Here is a 20,243-nt window from a genome sequence, read left to right as displayed (position 1 = left end):
TTCACTCATATTTGGAATTTAAAACACAAAGCAAATGAGCATGGGATGGGGGGAAAAGAGAGAATGAGGCAAAACAAGAAAAGACTCAACTACAGAGAACAAACCATCAGTTCCAGAAGGAATGTGGGTGAGAGTTTGGGTTAGGTTGTTGAAGGGGATTAGGGAGGGCACTTGTTATGAGCACCGGCTGCTGTATGTAAGTGTTGAATCACTAAGTTAAACATCTGAAACTATTACACTTTATGTTAACTAGAATTTAAATAAAGACTTAAAAAGTTTTTAGCGGTACTTCACATTTTTAAATTCCATTTTGAGTTTTAAAGAAAACATCCAATACAATTAAGTGGTAATTAGAAGAAAAATCTATGAGAAAATTTTGAAAGTTATAAGTTCACAAATCAAGTTTTGTGTCAGGCAAGCAATGCAAAAACCATCAACACTAGATAAAGACTAAGAAGAAGATAAAATTATGACCCTTAGCTATTATGCAAGAGATTTAAGTCTTCCAGATAAATATAGTTCAGGCAAGTAACACAACTGAATGGTTTTTCACCATGTCCTAACTTTGTCTAATACCCATCTTATATTTCCTATATCAATTGAAAAAAAATTAAGTAAATTTTTATTAATTACGGGAAGATGTGCATTTTTGTCTTTGGCATCTAGTTAAAAAAAGAAAAAGAGGCTTCTGTAGAAACAAATTGTTAAAATATTTCCCTTTCAGTCCAAGAATAATATATTTCTTCTCATTGTTCATTCAGTTGTTCCCAGAGAAAAAGAAAGGAATTAAAATTATTTCTCTACCCCTAAAAATGAATATGGATTCAGCAGCAGAGAGCATGAATACTGGCTGGAACATCCTTGTTGCTGTGGGAACCATGAGCAACAATTTATATCTTTTACTTTCCTTTCATCTTCACTGTCTAGCCCATTCCATTCTCTTGAAAAAACACAATTTCTACTCCCGTGTGAAGATTATATTCACAGGTAAAATTATATATACACAGAAACTGTAACTTCGGATAAATTTGGGGCTTTCCTATGAATTTTGTGCCAAATATCTCATTTGTACCCTCTGACAAAATGCTTGGAGTTACTTCTTTCCATATTCAGTCTTTTCTCCCCCTATTGGTCTATTCAGCTTATATTTTTTATTTTATTATGTTACGTTAGTCACCATATAGTACATCATTAGTTTTTGATGTAGTGTTCCATGATTCATTGTTTGTATATAATACCCAGTGCTCCAAGTATACATGCCCTTCTTAATACCCATCACTGGGCTAAACCGTCCCCCCACCCCTCTCCCCTCTGAAACCTTCTGTTTGTTTCCCATAGTCCATAGTCTCTCATGGTTCCCTCCCCCTTTGATTCCCACCCCCTTTATTTTTCCCTTCCTTCTCCTAATGTCCCAAGTCACCAAATAAATGTTGAAAAAGAAAAACAAAGCTGGGGGCATCACGTTGCCTGATTTCCAGCTATATTACAAAGCTGTGATCACCAAGACAGCATGATACTGGCACAAAAACAGACACATAGATCAATAGAACAGAATAGAGAGCCCATATAAGAAGCCTCAACTAATGGTCGACTATTATGGTCAACTAATCTCCAACAAAGCAGGAAAAATATCCAATGGAAAAAAGACAGTCTCTTCAATAAATGGTGCTGGGAAAATTGGCAACTATATACAGAAGAATGAAACTCAACCATTCTCTTACACCATACACAAAGATAAACTAAAAATGTGTGAAAGACCTCAATGCAAGACAGTATTCCATCAGAATCCTAGAGGAGAACATAGGCAGTAACCTCTTCCATTTTCATTCCTTTGAGTTTATATCCTCCTTCTTTTCCCCTCTTCTCTCTCTAGGGAAAACACTAAGCTATTTTCAGCCACTAACACTCTTGTCATGACTTAATACTTAAGATTAGTCAGGGTTTTTTTGTTGGAATTGAGAGAATATGACAACAGACAGATAGGCTTTGAGGGGAGAGTGACAGGTTCAAACAGAATCTTTGGAAGCAAGGCCAGCCTGGGCGGATATAGTCAATTTCAAAATATTTTCAAAGTCTTGGACTGGGAGAGCAACCTATTCCTGGTCAGTCACTAAATTCTAATTTAACTAGTCTGGGGAAGGGCTTGGCCACTTGTAGGTTTTAACACTCTCCAGGTGATTCAATATGCAGTCAGGTTTGAGAATCAATGATTTTTTTTTAAGATTTTGTTTGTTTATTTGACAGAGAGAGATCAGAAGTAGGCAGAGAGGCAAGCAGGGGGTGAGTGGGGGAGGAAGCAGGCTTCCCACTGAGCAGAGAGCCTCATGCAGGACTCCATCCCAGGACCCTGATATCATGACCTGAACTGAAGGCAGAAGCTTAACCCACTGAGCCACCCAGGAGCCTGAGAATCATTAATCTAAATAAGACTGCAGAGGATGCAGAGGTGAATCTCAGGATACTAGAGTGCAAGCCTATCCCTCTTTTTTTTTAGAGCATAGTGCACTAATGTGAGGGTAGTCTGTAGAACTCTGCAGTCTTGTTCCACATGCAGCTTAATTCTGGAGGACACTATTCTTTTTCACCCTGGATTAGGAGGTTATATAAAACCAGCATCAGGAACTTGGTTGTTATCTAGACATTCCAAAGCAGCATCACCCCTATAACTGAAGTTAGGGTTTTTTTTTTTTCATTTCTTTTTCCTTTAGGTCCACAGCATTAGTGCATTAGTTAAGTCCATTATATCTATTGAAGAATCAAAAAAAGATCCAATGGCACTTTACTATTTGTAAACTAGAAATTCTTTCTGAAAGCTACACTGACCTGTAAGAGTTCACAAATGTTCAGTGTTCCAATTTTCAGGAGTCTAATAACTTAATTTTCTGTTGCTTGTTTTAAAATTTCTAAATTCTATTTTTATTAAATACCCTTGAAATTTTACTATGTGTACATAATTTAAAATACCGAAAATGATATCTTAACATGCTTCTCAAAAAAATCTTAAACATTTTACTTAAAACCCCTTTACTTCAATTGCACAACTTGTAAATTATTGATTTTATGTCATTCTAAATCCCATAGACATTGTTCTTAAATTTTTAAAAAATGCTCACTTAGATTTATTTACATATTTGCCAGACTCCTTGATTCTCATTCTTTCTAGCATTACTGACCCATCTTCTGGTATTATTATTATTTTTTTCTACCTGGGTTATATTCTTTAGACATTCCTTTAGTAAAGGTCCATTAGGGTATATTAACCAGAGGTCCTTATTTTACACTTGTCCTTAGAGGATTATTTTGTTGGCTACACAATCCTATGTTAAAAATCATCTTCTCTCAGCACTTTGAATATATAATTTATCTTCTGTCTTCCTTGTTGCTCTAAGATGTTGGTTGTTAGTTTCGTTGCTTCAGATTGTACATGATCTATCTTTCCTCTCTGACTTCTTCTAGAAATTTACCCTTGTTTTGAGAATGTCACCAGATATCTGGATATGCATTTTCTTGACATAAATATTGTTAGTTTCAGTTTTAAAACATAATTCAGTAACTTAGTATTTAGTAGCTTGTACTATAGTTGGAATAATCAGGAAATATGGTGTCTCCAGCTTTGTTCTTTTTTCTCAAGACTACTTTTGTTTTTCATGGTTATTTGTGGTGCCATACAAATTGTAGGACTGTTTGTTCAATCTCTGTGAAAAATACAATTGGAATTTTGATAGATCTTGCATTAAATTTTTAGACTACTTTGCAGAGCATGGAAATTTTAACAATATTAATTTTTCTAATCCATTAGTATATTTATGTCTTTTCCAATTTGTTTCACCAGTGTCTTATAGATTACAGTTTAAAGATCATTTACCTTTCTGGTTAAATTTATTCATCAGTATTGTTTTTCTTTTTGATGCAATTATAAATGGATTATTTTTAAATTTTTTTTTCTGATGGTTTGTTATTAGTGCATACAAATGAAATAGATTTTTGTATATATTAATTTTGTATCCTGCAACAGTACTGAATTGTTTATTAGTTCTAGTAGGGTTTTTGTGGTTGCCTCTTTAGGGTTTTCTATATATAATATATCATTTGTAAATAGTGACAGCTTTACATCTTCCTTTCCAATTCCAATAACTTTTATTTATTTCTGTTGCCTAATTGCTCTGGCTAGGACCCCCAAAACTATATTGAATAAAAGTGGTGAGAGTTTCCTTTCCTTGTTCCTGATCTTAGAGGGAAATCTTTCAGCTTTTCATCATTCAGTATGTTAGCTGTGAGCTAGTCATATATAGCCTTTATTGTGTTGAGTTACATTTCCTTCATACCCAGTTTGCTCAGTTTTTATCAAACAGTTGCTGAATTTTGTCAAATGTATTGTTAGAGATGATCATATGATTTTTAGTCTTCATTATCACATTGATTGATTTGTAGTCATTGAATCATCTTTGCATACCTGGACTAAATAACACTTGACCATGGTGTATAGACTTTTCAATGTATTGTTGAATTCAGTTTGTTAATATTTTGCTGAGTATTTCTGCATCTATTTTTATCAGGGATACTGGCTTGTAGTTTTGGTTTTTTGTGGCATCATTACCTAATTTTGGTGTTAGGGTAATGTTGCTCTCATAAAATGAATTTGGAAGTGTTTCCTACTCTTTCATTTGTTGGAAGAATTGAGAAGGATTAGATTAATTCTTGCTGGAATGTTTGGTTGAATTCCCAGAGAAGTCAACTGATAATGGACTTTTGTTTGTAGGATGTTTTTTATTTCTGGTTCAATCTTACTAGTAATTGATTTGTTCATATTTTCTTTATTTTTTCTTTTCAATCTTTTACCTTTTATTTTTTTTTCTTGCTCTACTGTGTAAGGACCTCCAGTACAATGTAGAAAGGATTGATAAAAACAGGCATCCTGATCTTGAACTTGAGCTTATAGAGGATGTTTTCAAATTTTCTATTCTTTAAAAAAAAGAGTATTTATTTATTTGAGAGAGAAAGAGAGAGAGAAAGCACAAGTGGGAGGGTCAGAGGGAGAGGAAGAATGAATTTCAAGCAGACTTTATGCCAAGACTGGAGCCCAATGTAGGGCTCAATGTCACAACCCTGAGATCATGACATGAGCTGAAACCAAGAGTTGGATCCTCAACAGACTGCATCACCCTGGTGCCCCCAGGTTCTCTATTTCTTCATGGTTCACTCTTGGTAGATTGTATGTTTCTAGGAACTTATGCATTTCTTCTAGTTTGTCCAACTTGTTGGTATGTAATTGTTCACAGTATTCTCTTATGATTATATTGTAAGTTATCAGTTCTAAAATCCCCTTTTTACTTTCTGATTTTGAGTCAGCTCTTTTTTTCTTGGTGAGTCTCACTAAAGATTTCTCAATTTTGATTATATTTTGAAGAATCAGCTCTTTTTAAAAAGATTTTATTTATTTATTTGACAGAGAGAAAGATCACAAGTAGGGAGAGAAGTGTCCATATTGAGAAGGGTAAGCGGGCTCCCTGCTGAGCAGAGAGCCCGATGTGGGATTCTATCCTTGACCCCGAGATCATGGCCTGAGCCACCCAGGTGACCCTGAAGAATCAGCTCTTGGTTTTACTGATTTTTTTAAATCATTTTAGTCCCTAATCTCCACTGTGATCTTTGTCTTTCTTCTTTCTTTTTCCTTTTCTTTTTCTTTCTCCTATTAACTTTGGGCTTCATTTATTCTTCTAGTTCTAATAGTAGTAAAATTCTTTACTTTAGACTTTTTTCTTCATGTAGGCATTTATTGCTATGAATTTCCCTCATAACTTCTTAGAACAGCTACTACTGCATCCTATAAGTTTTGGTATGCTCTATTCCCATTTTCTTTTGTAAGGTATTTTAAATTTCTCTTTTGATTTCTTTGAACCATCAGTTACTCAGTAGCATGCTATTTGATCTCCACACATTGGATAATTTTCCAGGTTTTTTGTTTGTTTATTTTTTATTGTGTTCAGTTAGCCAGCATAGAGTACTTCATAAATTCTTGTTGTAGTGGTCAACAATTCATTAATTGTGCATAATACCCAGTGCTCATCACAACATGTGCCTTCCTTAATATCCATCACCCGGTCACCCCCACTCCCTCCCTTCTGCAACTCTCAGTTTGTTTTCCAGAGTCCAGAGTTTCATCCTTTGTCTCCTTCTCTGATTTCTTTCCATTCAGTTTTCCCTCCCTTCCCCTGTGGTCCTCTGCTCTATTCCTTATGTCCCACATATGAATGAAACCATATGATAATTGTCTTTCTCTGCTTGACATATTTCACTTAGCATAATCTCCTCCAGTTCCATCCATGTCTATGCAAATGGTGGGTATTCATCCTTTCTGATGGCTAAATATTCCTTTGTATATATGTACCACATCTTTTTTATCCATTCCAGGTTTGTTTGTTTGTTTTTGGTAATTGATCTATAGTTTAATGCCATTATGGTTGGGAAAAATGCTTAATAAAATTTTAATCTTTTTTTAAATTATTAAAGCTTGTTTTGTGTCCAGATACATGATTTACCCTAGAGAATTTGCCATGGGAACTTGAGAAGAATGTGTATTCTACTGCTTTTGGTTGGAGTGTTTTGCACGTATCTAATTCTGTCTGGTCTAATGTGCATTTTAAGGCTGATCTTCCCTATTTTCTTTCTGGATGATCAGTCCATTGGTGTGAGATATTAAAACCTTCTCCTATTATTGTATTGCTGCTAGTTTTTCCTTTTAGCCCTATTACTATTTCTTTTATATATTGGTGCTCTATATTGAGTGTAAATATATTGTATAAATATATACAAATGCTACATCCACTTTTTGGACTGAGCCCTTTATCATTATGTAATGACTTTCTCTGTCACTTATTACAGTCTTTGTTTTAAAGCATATTTTGGCTGATATGAATATAATTACCTCTGATTTCTTTTACTGTCTATTTGCATGGGAAATCTTTTTCTATAACTTCACTTTAAGTGCATTGTCCTTTCATCTGAAATGTATCTCTTGTGGGCTGACGTCATATAGTTTGGTCTTTTTTTTTTTTCTAGATATTTTATTTATTTATTTGACAGACAAAGATCACAAGTAGGCAGAGAAGCAGGCAGAGAGAGAGGAGGAAGCAGGTTCCCCGCTGAGCAGAGATCCAGATGCAGGGCTCAATCCCAGGACCCTGGGACCATGACCCGAGCCTAAGGCAGAGGCTTTAACCCACTGAGCCACTGAGGCGCCCCTAGTTTGTCTTTAGAAAAAAATAAATAATCTATTCAGTCATTGCATTACTTTAGATTGAAGAAATTAGTCCAATTAGTCCACATACACATATTAAAACATTTATTTCAACTGTAGTCAGTTCTAACCATTGAAAAAATCTTTTCCAAAGGTTCCTTTCTCACATACTTTCCACAACTTTCTTTTTCATTTTGATCTTGTTCTGTTTTCCCTCTCTATAAACAAGTCTTATTTTAGCATAAAATTATATTTCTTCAGCAAAAATAGATTCCCATTCTTCATACCTTTCTTACCAAAAACATCTACCTTACTTTCCTTTCATAAACTTGTTTTCTTTATTATTTCTAGCAATCTTAATTAGTTTTTGGAACTCTTAATGCTTAGAAACCTTAAGTTCTAGTAAAGACAATTGTGAATGATCTGTTATCAGCATTTTTAAATACAAAATTATGAATATATTTTAAAATTTTTAGAAATGTGTTTTTTCATACTACATTCTTTCAGGGAAACATAAAATGTTGTTTACTAATGGATCCACATTTATCTTTAGTTTGTAAGACAAAAGTAGATAAACTTACATTTAGTAATCAAAATTTCAACATTCTATCTTATTAGGAAAATATTTATGTATACTGTAAGGACCTCTTTTACTGTCCCTGCTCCCCTTCCCCCAGGGGACTTAAAAACAAGTCCTGGAAACCAGCTCCAGATGTGGAGGCCAAGAAAAACAAGGCTGTACCCACCTCGAGTCTAGCCCTGACATAAGTACAGCCATCTTGGCAAAACAAAAGCTGGCACCTTGCACTGTAAGAGTGGGTTAGCCTAAGAATGGCCATCCTGAAGGCCAGGAAGCCATTTTACTGAGCGTACCTAACCAGCCCACCTGGCGCATGTAACTTGAGATAAGAGAAAGTAGCTAAAACCTAAGAAAAAACTTAATCATATACCATCAGGGCGGTTAGGCGATGGCGCCAGAGGGACCAGATGTTAAAGAAAAACAAATAGTTAACTTGCAGAGATCACAATCCTGCAAGTCAGGAATCTCCCTTGGTTTGCAAATGTCCAAAAAGGGCTATCTCTTCAATGGCCCAATTTCCAGAGACAAAGGGCTCAGTTCCTCAAGGCCTAAGGTCGCCCTCCACACCATAAAACTGAGGGAGGCTGAGGCAGAAGGAAGTGCAAATAAAGTTAAATTTCTTCTAAACCTAAATCTCACTTAACCGTCAGGATGGTGCCAGGGTGATGCTGGGGTGGCAAAAGTTTAAACAAAATTAAACTGTCAAAGTGGGGCACAAGTTATGTATGTAGCCATGAAGAAGTGCCTTGAAAATGCTATATAAACCCTTGACTTTGAGTGCTTGGGGTCCTTGTTGAAACCTGCTGCACGGGTCGGATACTTGGACCCCAGCTAGCTGGAAATAAACCTCACTGTGTGGCTTGCATTATCAAGAGTGTTCTCTGTCTAATTGAGGGATGGTCAATTCCGTACACTAACAATACAATAAATTCAACCCAATTTATCATTTAATCTAAAAAATATTCAAAGTTTTAGATTACTAAAAATTTTGAAAGCTATTTAAAAGTTTACCTACAAACGCTTTTATCTATTCAACCTACTTGCTCTTAATAATTATCCATGAAAACTTCATGAGACAGACAAAATCAACTATCATTTTAAGTCACGTTTTCTGACAAATTGCAAAGGATACAAAAATTTAATAAAACCAAGTAGAATAAAAGTTGATTATTTGTATTATATTTGGTGTTGATATCTCCAAAAGACATGTCTATTTTAATTAAACTATCAATCTCAAAGTAGCTTTTGTATCAATTTTTTTTAGACCATGTAAACTTGAAACGCATGTGGGTTGGTTTTTTCTTTAGAATGTTCAATCCTTATAAACATTTGCCTTCGAACGAAATAAATAAAGGTTTTTTGCAAATCAATTTTAGCAATATCATCCAGCAATGGTAGAAACACATTTACAACACATATATAAACACATGTTAACATATAGATACATGCAGAACTTATATCTTTCATTTTAATATTACTGCCATGAAATAGATACAAAATTTACTAGTTATAAAAACTGGATCTGATTTTGGTTTTTTTTTTATGGTTGACGAAATAAGTTAAAGTCATTGGTCTAGATGGCTAAAGCTTTCTCTTAATATTTGTGGAGAACACACTTAAGTGTTGTTTTTGTCCTTGACAAGTCAAGTTTTAAATGTCTTTCCCCCATTGTTTTTAGTTGATAAGCATTATATCACTGGAATTTGCATTTTAAAAAGATGGGTTAGATGGCAAACCAAAGGGGGTGGAAAAAAAAAAGGCTAGAGCACCTGACCCCTAGTTGAGGTTAAGTTCAATTAGTTAAGCATCTGACTCGTTTTTGGCTCAGGTTGTGATCTCTGGGTTTTGAGATCAAGCCCTGTGTAGGGTTCTGTGCTGGGTATGGAGTCTGCTTAAGATTTGGGAGGGGAGAAGAGTTGGGGGAGGAGTAACTGGGTGAAGGACATTAAGGAGGGCACATGATGTAATGAGCACTAGGTATTATGTAAGACTGATGACTCACTAACCTCTACCTCTGACACCAATAATACATTATATTTTATTTGAATTTAAATAAAAATAAGTATATAAAAAAGATTCTCTCTCTCCCTCTACCTCTGCCTCTCCCTGCCTCTGCCTAAAAGTATAATTTAAAATTTTTTAAAAATAATAAAAAGACGGGCTAGATGAAGAATTTCTGGAGAACACCAGACAGAACCCTGTATGTTTACATACAGTAAAGGCACAGGGGAAAAAATGTCACTACTCTAGAAGGACTTTTGTTCTCTTAAGGCCATAATTTTTACAGTACTTATAAGCCTTTAGAGATAGATACGGGTTGTTTTGGAATTGGCAAAAAGAGCTGGTTTTTTAATTGTTTTTGAACCATGCTTCTGGTCCTTAAAGGACCAGTCTTTAAAAGACTAGATTTATAAAACAAGGACAATGGTTTTTGTTGGGCTGGCAGGAAGGGCTACTAAAGATGGCGAAAGTTCCCGACACAAGACCTGAGCTCGGACAGGAGAACAAAGGCCCAAGCAGGAATCTGAGACCCCCCCGCCCCCCGCCCCGGGCTCCTGTGGACCAATGGGATCCCGATGAGCAGGCGGGACATCCAAATAAGGGAAACTTGCCAAAAGACCCCTGAGCTTGCCCCAAGACCCTTAAAAGCCCCCTCCTACCTGCCTTGGGCGCGACTTCCCCCACTCTGCTTTCCAGAGTTGCGGAACCTCGCCCGAGAGTGCCCACCTCCTCCCGGTGCAACTTTCTCGGCTCCCCTTCACCTGGGCCCTGAAACTTCACCGGAGAGAACCTTTAATAAACCTTGCCTTACACCCACTTAGCCTGGTGTTGTGTTATATCGTCGGAAAACTTTACATTTGGTGCCGAAACCCGGGAAGGAGATTGAGCCCCCACTCGAGTGGGGAGGCTCTCTCCTTTCCCTAGCCGGACCGGACCTGCCTTTCCGAACGCCACTTCTGAAGCTGTGGTGAGTTTCCCTGATTCTGCGCCCCCTTCCGGAAAGCCCTGCCCTAATCGCGGCCGCGTCAGGGCGGACCCCGCCGGTCACCAGGTGACCTCTGTGACTCGGAGAGGCTGGGAGACGTCCCAACCTCTACGGCAGTCAACACAATTTTTCCTCAACCCAGTGGTGGACGAGGGGACGCCTTCCTCCAGCCCTCGGGTTGCCTGGCAACGAATCATGGGGACCTCCCTATCCAAATTCGACTCTAAAACACCCCTAGGGTGCCTGCTGGCCAATCTTAAGACCCTGGAACTGGACCAGGACTTGCGTAGGTGACGTCTCATACATTATTGTACCGTCGCTTGGCCGCAATACCAATTAGACAATCGGTCCCAGTGGCCTCCGGAAGGCACATTTGACTATCAGATTCTCATGGACCTAGGCAATTTCTGCAAACGCCAGGGCAAGTGGGTCGAGGTCCCTTATGTCCAGGCGTTTTGGACTCTGCGCTCTCGACCCTCCCTCTGTTCTCACGCTCCACCTCTCAGGTCCTCTTGGCCCGCTCCCCTCCCCCTACCCTGCCACCCACTGCTCCCAAAGACCCGGACCTCTCCTCCCCGTCTCTCCCTTCTGAGTCTCCCCTCTCTGAACCTCTGGAGAGCTTCACCCACCCACCAACAAGAGGGACCCCGGCTCCTCTTCCTCCTCCTCCTTACCGTGATCCCCCACCCCAAGGCCCCTCTCTCCCTACGCCCCCTAACCCCCCCGCTCCAACCACCCCCCTTTCAGTCCCTTCCACCCTTTCTACCCCTCCCACTCCGACTCCTGTCTTATCCCCTCAACCCCCAAAACCTGAGTCTGCTCTTGATGCGGCCCCCCCGGAACCTTCCCTTACATCCCCTCCAGCCTCCCCTCCCATCTCCACCCGCACTTGGGCTAGGAAACCCTCCCCTGAGTTAGTCTGCCCCCTAAGGGAGGTTGCTGGAGCTGAGGGAGTTGTTCGAGTCCATGCGTCCTTCTCTCTACAGGACCTTTCCCAAATTGAGAAACGTTTGGGCTCCTTTTCGGCCAGTCCTGATAACTATATTAAAGAATTCCAATATCTGGCCCAAGCCTATGACCTCACCTGGCATGATTTACATGTGGTCCAGACCACCACCCTCACCACAGAGGAGAGGGAACACATCCAGGCTGCTGCCCGGGAGCATGCAGATCAGGTCCATCTCACTGATGGACGAAATAAGTTAAAGTCATTGGTCTAGATGGCTAAAGCTTTCTCTTAATATTTGTGGAGGATAGGGGTATTACAGGGGGAACTGATGGGGATCAGGAGTCCCTGACGTTTAAGCCGTTCTATGATAGGTTTCAGGCCCCGGCGGTGGGCTAAGGAAATAGGAAACTGAGCTCGAGAGGGAAACTTAGAGTTATCCTTAAGCTGTACTTTAACCGGGGTAAGGTGGGAAGCGGACCTCCATGCCAGTTGGAGCCCAGGCGGTCCCAGCTGTAGAACCAGGTTGGGATTATCAGGATGGCCAAGATGGCCGCCGGCGCCGCGACCGCATGGTCCAATGTCTCATAGCCGGCATGCGGGCAGCCTCTAATAAGGCCGTTAATTACGACAAGATTAGGGAAATTGTCCAGGCCCCTGATGAAAACCCCGCTATGTTTCTTAACCGATTGACCGAGGCCTTAACCCAGTACACTCGCTTGGACCCCGCCTCTCCTGCAGGGGCCACGGTACTGGCTACTCATTTTATCTCTCAATCAGCGCCGGATATACGGAGAAAGTTAAAGAAGGCTGAGGAGGGCCCTCAGACCCCCATTTCTGACTTGGTGAAAATGGCATTTAAGGTTTTTAATTCCCGTGAGGAGGCGGCTGAGCTTAAACGACAAGCCAGACTCCAGCAAAAGGTTCAGTTGCAGACCCAAGCCTTGGTAGCAGCCCTGCGGCTGGCCGGCTCCGGGAGCCAGCAGAGACGGGCAACCAACCGCACCCCCCCGGGGGCCTGTTTCAAATGCGGGGCTGAGGGTCATTGGGCTCGCCAGTGCCCCAATCCAAAGCCGCCAACTCGGCCTTGCCCTCAATGCCATTTGATGGGCCACTGGAAATCCGACTGCCCTAACCTCGGGGTATCTTCGGCGCCTCAACGTGGGGGACCCCCCGAGACAGTAAGTCCGGCCTTTCAACTGCTTGGATTGGAGGACGACTGACGAAGCCCAGACTCGGCCACCCCTCTCACCCAGGCCGAGCCCAGGGTTACGCTCCAGGTAGCTAGCGGGTAAGTCCATCTCTTTTTTGCTGGACACGGGGGCTACCTACTCTGTTCTGCCTTCCTACTCGGGACTTACTCGAACCTCACCAATTACTGTTATGGGGATCGATGGGACCTCCTCCAATCCTAGGGTGACCCTTCCCCTTACCTGTAGCCTGGATGGGTTCCCCTTCTCCCACTCGTTCCTAGTGATTCCTTCCTGCCCGGTCCCTCTACTGGGTAGGGACATTCTCCAGAAACTGAGGGCAACTATCTGTTTCTCTCCTTCTTCTCCTCCCTCCACCTCAACCCGTCTCATCCTACACCTCTCCACTCCCTCGACCTCCGCTCCAGATGACCTACCTACTGTAGATCCTCAGGTGTGGGACATCTCAGAGCCCATCATCGCTTCCCACCTTACCCCGGTTAAAGTACAGCTTAAGGATAACTCTAAGTTTCCCTCTCGAGCTCAGTTTCCTATTTCCTTAGCCCACCGCCGGGGCCTGAAACCTATCATAGAACGGCTTAAACGTCAGGGACTCCTGATCCCCATCAGTTCCCCCTGTAATACCCCTATCCTCCCAGTACGAAAGCCCTCAGGGGCTTATCGACTGGTACAAGACCTTAGGCTTATTAACGAGGCCGTGGTCCCCCTCTACCCCGTTGTTCCCAACCCCTACACCCTATTGTCTCGTGTTCCCCCAAACACCTCTCACTTTACAGTACTGGACCTAAAAGACGCCTTTTTCACTATCCCCCTGCACCCTGATTCTTATTTTCTCTTTGCCTTCACCTGGGAGGATCCTGACACACACGTTTCTGGACAACTAACTTGGACTGTCCTACCCCAGGAGTTCAGGGACAGCCCCCACATTTTTGGCCAGGCCTTGACTACAGACTTACAGCAGTGCGCCCTTAAGGCCAGTACTCTACTACAATATGTGGATGACCTCCTCCTCTGTAGCCCCTCCCTCTCGGTCTCCCAAGACGACACTTCCACCCTACTTAACTTCCTGGGGGCCAAGGGATATAGAGTCACCCCCTCTAAGGCCCAATTGTGTGCCCCTTCTGTTACCTATCTGGGCATACTTCTGACTCCCACTTCTAAGTCCCTTACTGGGGACCGCATAAGACTCCTCCAAGAACTCCAACCTCCCCAAACGGTGGATGAAATACTATCTTTTCTTGGGTTGGTCGGGTTCTTTAGACATTGGATTCCAAATTTCTTTATCCTGGCCCGACCTCTGTACCAGGCAGCTAAAGAGACCCCCCAGGGTCCTCTGACTGATCCCACTTCAATCCGCCAGTCATTCCTTAAGCTGAGAGACCGCCTTACCACCGGGTCAGTTTTAGCCCTACCTGATCTCTCTAAACCGTTCCATCTCTACACCGATGAGCGCTCAGGCTCGGCCACCGGTCTCCTATCACAACAGGTGGGGCCTACGCATAGGGCTATAGCCTACCTCTCCAAGCAACTGGATGCCACCACCCAGGGATGGCAGCCTTGCCTTAGGGCCCTAGCGGCAGCCGCTTCTCTTACAAAGAAGGCCCTTAAACTTACCTTAGGGCAGCCCATCACGGTCTACTCTCCCCACCGACTCACAGACCTCCTCAGCCACCGATCTCTGGCTCATCTGACTCCTTCTCGTCTCCAGCTATTCCATATGCTATTCCTAGAAAACTCGCATATCTCTCTCTCCACCTCCCCCCGCTTAAACCCCGCCACTTTACTGCCTATACCCTCACCCACCCCGGAACCTGTTCGCTCCTGCCTACAACTTATAGAGGACCTCACTCCTCTCCATCCCAGTCTCTCCGATCAACCACTATCCAACCCTGACCGCGTGCTCTTCATAGATGGCAGCTCCCTCCTGGCCTCAGATGGTCAGAGACACGCTGCTTATGCCGTGGTCACTATGGATGCGGTATTAGAGACAGCTCCCCTCCCAATCGGAACCACTTCCCAGAAGGCTGAACTCGTAGCTCTCACCAGGGCATTACACCTGTCGAAGGGACGAGTCACCATTTACACCGACTCTAAATATGCCTACCTCATAACTCACACACACTCTGCTCTTTGGCAAGAACGGGGGTTCCTAACTACCAAGGGCACCCCTATAGCTAATGGGCCCCTCATTGCCAAGTTGCTCGAGGCCCTTAGTCTGCCCACTGAGGTAGCAATTGTCCACTGTCGAGGCCACCAAACGACCAGGGATCTGGTCTCCCTAGGCAACAACAGGGCAGACTCAGTGGCCAGACAAACGGCCCTAAATACCCCTGTGTCTCCTATCCTCTTTCTTAACACCCCTCACCAGCCTTCCTACTCTACAGAGGAAACACAAGCCCTCCAGGCACGGGGAGGAAAAATTGGAGATAATGGGTGGATTTACATTCAGGACAGGATTGCCCTACCAGGCAATCTGGCTCACACCCTAATTACTGACATCCACCGATCCCCTCATATTGGCCCAAAGGCTCTTCACCAATTTCTTCAGCCATTGTTCTATCATCCTTCCTTATCTAAAGTAATTGAAGTTGTCCACAGGGCTTGCAAAACCTGTTCCGCTGTGAATTCACAAGGAGGACTCCACAGACCAGGGCCTAATCATCAGCTCCGAGGCCATCAGCCGGGGGAAGACTGGCAACTGGACTTCACTCACATGCCTCGCCATAAAACCTTTCGCTACCTATTAACCTTGGTTGATACATTCACAGGTTGGATCGAGGCATACCCCACGGCTCGGGAAACAGTGGACGTGGTGGCTACAATACTCATCGAGCACATCATCCCGAGGTTCGGATTGCCCCGGACCCTCCAGTCAGACAATGGACCTGCCTTCATCTCCCGTGTAACCCAACAGGTAGCTGAGAGCCTCAACATAACCTGGAAACTTCACATCCCGTACCATCCACAGTCATCGGGTAAGGTAGAAAAAGCCAACGGGCTGCTCAAAGCCCAACTCACCAAACTTACCCTAGAGACCCGTCTTTCCTGGCCCACACTTCTGCCCCTGGCTCTCACCAGACTCCGGGCTATGCCCCGCGGGCCTTCAGGCTTAAGCCCATTCGAATTACTGTACGGCCGGCCTTTTCTTGTAAATCATAGCCTTCCGGCCATTTCCCCACCTCTTTTATCCTATCTACCTTACCTTACTCTCCTCCGAGCTCTCTTAAGGGCTCACGCTGACACTGTCATCCCAGCCCTTAGCGACCATGCTTCTGAAGGGGGTATACGAGATCTATCCCCTGGGGACCAAGTCCTCCTCAAAAGCTTGCGGCCAGACTCCTTACAAACTTGGTGGACTGGGCCTTATACAGTTGTCCTTACCACCCCAACTGCTGCGAAACTGTTGGGGCACTCTGCATGGGTACATATCAACAATCTCAAACGGGCACCCACAGAGATTAATTGGACTTCCCAGATGTCAGGCCCCACCAAACTCCGCTTGGTTAGGGCCCCTTCTCATATTCCTTCTAATCCAGACAAGCCAGGCGGAATCATGTGAGTCTAGCTGCATGAGGGGTTCAGGTACTTCTCGCTATTTTTCAGCCTTTACTTATATGCCTGCAACCTGCTACTGGGGAAAGGAACCGACAACCTGTACGTATGACCAGAAAACCTATTGGGTCTCTGACCTTGTGACAGCCAAACGAGGTATTGCCCCTTGCAACATCTACCCCAGGTCTGGAAAAGTTTGCTGGACCTATCTGGGTCATGTCGGCCTCTCCGATGGAGGGGGCGTCCAGGACCAGGCTAGCCGCAAGCACATTAAAACAGCGGTCACGGACCTGACTAAACGACTCCAACCCCCCAACAACCTGGTCTATAAGGGCATTAATCTCGGTAGCATCCAAAAATCCCCTGCCACTGAACAACTGACAGTGGCCCTCCTGAACTCTAGTTACAACCTATGGCGAAATGTGTCGAAAAATGGTGACAGCGACTGCTGGATCTGTTTCCCTTTTTCAACACGTTCTAACATTGTAGGGATACCCCTCCCTATGGAATGGCCACTCCCCAACTCCACGACCGCAAATAGTACGGTTCATATTGGCCCCATTGGGGAAAACATACCTATTATTAATGTGTCCTCCCCCCTTACCACCACAGCTGCCAACATTACTAACTCCTCCCTCCCATATTGTACTCCCTCGGGAATATTTCTCTCATGCCCTCAGGGAATCTATCGCTGCCTGACCACTAATGACTCCCTGGGCTGTATATTCATCCTACTATCTCCTTCCACCACCATTTACTCTGAATCCCAGCTGCTGTCCATTCTATTCCCCCAACACCGTGGAGAAAGGGCCGTCTTCCTCCCATTCATAATAGGGGCAGGAGTAGCCATAGGGGTGGCAACTGGAACAGCAGGGATAGGGACTTCCATAGACTTTTATTACAAACTCTCCCAGGCCCTGAATGATGATATGGAACGGGTTGCTGACTCCCTCACAGGCCTACAGACGCAAGTCACCAGCCTGGCAGCCTTAGCTCTACAGAACCGACGGGCCTTAGACCTTCTGACTGCCGAAAAAGGGGGGACCTGCCTATTCTTAAATGAAGAATGTTGTTACTTTGTTAACCAATCAGGTATAGTTACTTCCAAGATCAAAGAACTCAGGGATCGGATCCAAGCACGGCGGCGAGACACGTCCTCCTGGGGCCTGGACCCCTACAACTGGGTAACCTGGCTGCTCCCTCTGGCGGGACCTGTATGCATAATCCTCCTTCTAATCTCAGTTGCTCCCTGTCTTTTCCGGTACTTGCAGGGTCGCCTACAAGAACTTGCCCGAGTGTCTGTCAATCAACTCCTCCTCCAGCCCTACTCTCCCCTGCCCACTTCCGACTACCCCTATGACGACGCCCCCTGTCAGCAGGAAGTAGCCAGAACCGAGTCGACGCCCCTGACACCATTATATTAAGCAAAAGGTTGGAATGTTGGGCTGGCAGGAAGGGCTACTAAAGATGGCGAAAGTTCCCGCCACAAGACCTGAGCTCGGACAGGAGAACAAAGGCCCAAGCAGGAATCTGAGACCCCCCCCGCCCCCCGCCCCGGGCTCCTGTGGACCAATGGGATCCCGATGAGCAGGCGGGACATCCAAATAAGGGAAACTTGCCAAAAGACCCCTGAGCTTGCCCCAAGACCCTTAAAAGCCCCCTCCTACCTGCCTTGGGCGCGACTTCCCCCACTCTGCTTTCCAGAGTTGCGGAACCTTGCCCGAGAGTGCCCACCTCCTCCCGGTGCAACTTTCTCAGCTCCCCTTCACCTGGGCCCTGAAACTTCACCGGAGAGAACCTTTAATAAACCTTGCCTTACACCCACTTAGCCTGGTGTTGTGTTATATCGTCGGAAAACTTTACAGTTTTTAATTTCTCAAAGAATGGGGTTACTAGATAATATCAAAAGATATTGTTGCCTAGATAATATCAAAAGACTGACACATCCATCCACCTATGAAAAAGTCTTCTTCCCTCTGGAATTATATAGCTTAGGGGAAAAGACCCAAATAAATTTTATCGGGATTTGAATATCAGCTTTTAATTTAGCTGAATGGTCAAATTTATGACTGCAGAGATATTAAATCTTTTTAAAATATCTTGCTAGGTTTTAGCTAAGACAAACAATAAAGAGTTATGGCAGTATTAAACAGCTTCATGTACCCAAGAAGCATCCTCAAAATGGGTGTAAAAGATACTATTTTTATACGATTTAGAGCCACTCCCAAAAATAGCCAAAAAAAAAAAAAAAGGAACTAACAATATGCATGCCATAGGCAGGCAGAAAGCCAAGCCATGTTCTTTGGATTTAAAATAAAATACACAAGAAAAAAAATAGTTATTTCCATGAGAAAAAGGATTAATAACCAGTGGGCCTGGATTTGGAAAGGAAGTGATAACATGAATTTTTATTTCCCTTTCTCCACTGGGTTCAGAAGGTAATCTATTTTTTTTTAATGTTAGGATTCCCTCTAAATCTGAGAGTGTTCTTTTACTGTGACCCATAGTCTTTAACCTAGGAGTGGAAGATACCTGGGGAAGATCACCTGTAACATTAGGTAGTTTTATTTAACTGTCTTTTCACTATGGAAAGGCAATTTAGACATAAAATCAGTAGACTGTGAGTACTCAGATAAAGAAAGATAAAGGGAGTAGTAGAAGTCGCATCACTTTTTGCGGTCTTCTGTCTTAGGCACCTCTTGTATTTTTAATTAGCCTTGTAACAAATCTCTCACTGAGAATATTTTGGAAACTTGAAACTTTTTGGAAGCTTCTGCATGCCAATTAAAATAGGCATCCCATTCTTTTTAGTTAATTTGGGAACTCTTACTTTCAAGTACATTTCTTAAGTGAAAAATATTGTCTGATTAGAGAATTCTTCATAATGACCACTGCAATTTTAGGTTATTTAATAAAAAGTTATCCAGATAACCCAGGACTATTGTTCTTAGACATAATACAAGCATGTGTGCCAGAAGGTAGTCTGTGCCAGAAGGTAGCTTGACTCTTTAGAATTTAAGTATCTTATTAGTTAAAACTTTGGGTTTCTGGGAGTCAAACTAATACCCAAAAGGGATATGTGGAAAGGACAGGAATTATGTATGTTTTACAGTATATCTCATTGCACAGAAGTCTTCTTAAGTTTAGCGGGTGACCTAGTATCAACTTAACCTGTTCTATGACCAACTTATCCTATTATCCGAATATTAGACTATTATCAGAGTCTTCTTGAGGTGTTGAGTCCTCTAATAGCTTTTAAATAATTGACCCATACTCATCTGTGTTAGGTACCCCAATAATGGGTCTGTGATTAAAGGAGTGAGACTGATACAAAGCAAAGGTCAAGCAAAGCTTTATTTCGTGCCAAGCATCAAGAATCAAACTGACTGGCCAGGGCCATGCCTCTTACAGAAAGGGTGACCTTCTCTGTTTTACAGACTAGCTTTTAAGGGCAAAGGCCATGTGGTTGGGCCTGGCCACACACAGGTGGCCAATGAAATTGTAACACACAGAGGAAGTGCCACAGTCATCCTAGGTCACACATAAGTGACCAATTGAATTACAATTTACTCTATAGTAGACATTTGACCTAGCCTATCACCTTGGTCAGAATTGGTGCCCAAAAGTCTCCCAAAGGGCAGGGCCCATACTCCTTGGTAACTAGGGAGACAGTATGCGACCCTCACTGATTGGATGTCTCCACCTGGCCTGACCCACCCTTGTATTTGGGC

General features: G+C 42.9%; 1 protein-coding gene across 1 annotated transcript; it reads left to right on the top strand.

Moving 5' to 3' along the window:
- The first annotated feature begins 16,529 nt into the window (after positions 1 to 16,529).
- On the top strand, positions 16,530 to 17,936 carry LOC122896588 (syncytin-1-like). Its single transcript, XM_044234717.1, has one exon. The coding sequence runs from the start codon at positions 16,530 to 16,532 to the stop codon at positions 17,934 to 17,936; it is 1,407 nt and encodes a 468-aa protein (XP_044090652.1).
- The last annotated feature ends 2,307 nt before the right edge of the window (positions 17,937 to 20,243 follow it).

The sequence above is a fragment of the Neovison vison genome, chromosome X (genome assembly GCF_020171115.1).
Source record: "Neovison vison isolate M4711 chromosome X, ASM_NN_V1, whole genome shotgun sequence".
Taxonomy (NCBI): Eukaryota; Metazoa; Chordata; class Mammalia; order Carnivora; family Mustelidae; genus Neogale; species Neogale vison.
Note: the sequence above shows the minus strand (reverse complement) of the source record. Positions and strands in the feature narration are given on the sequence as shown.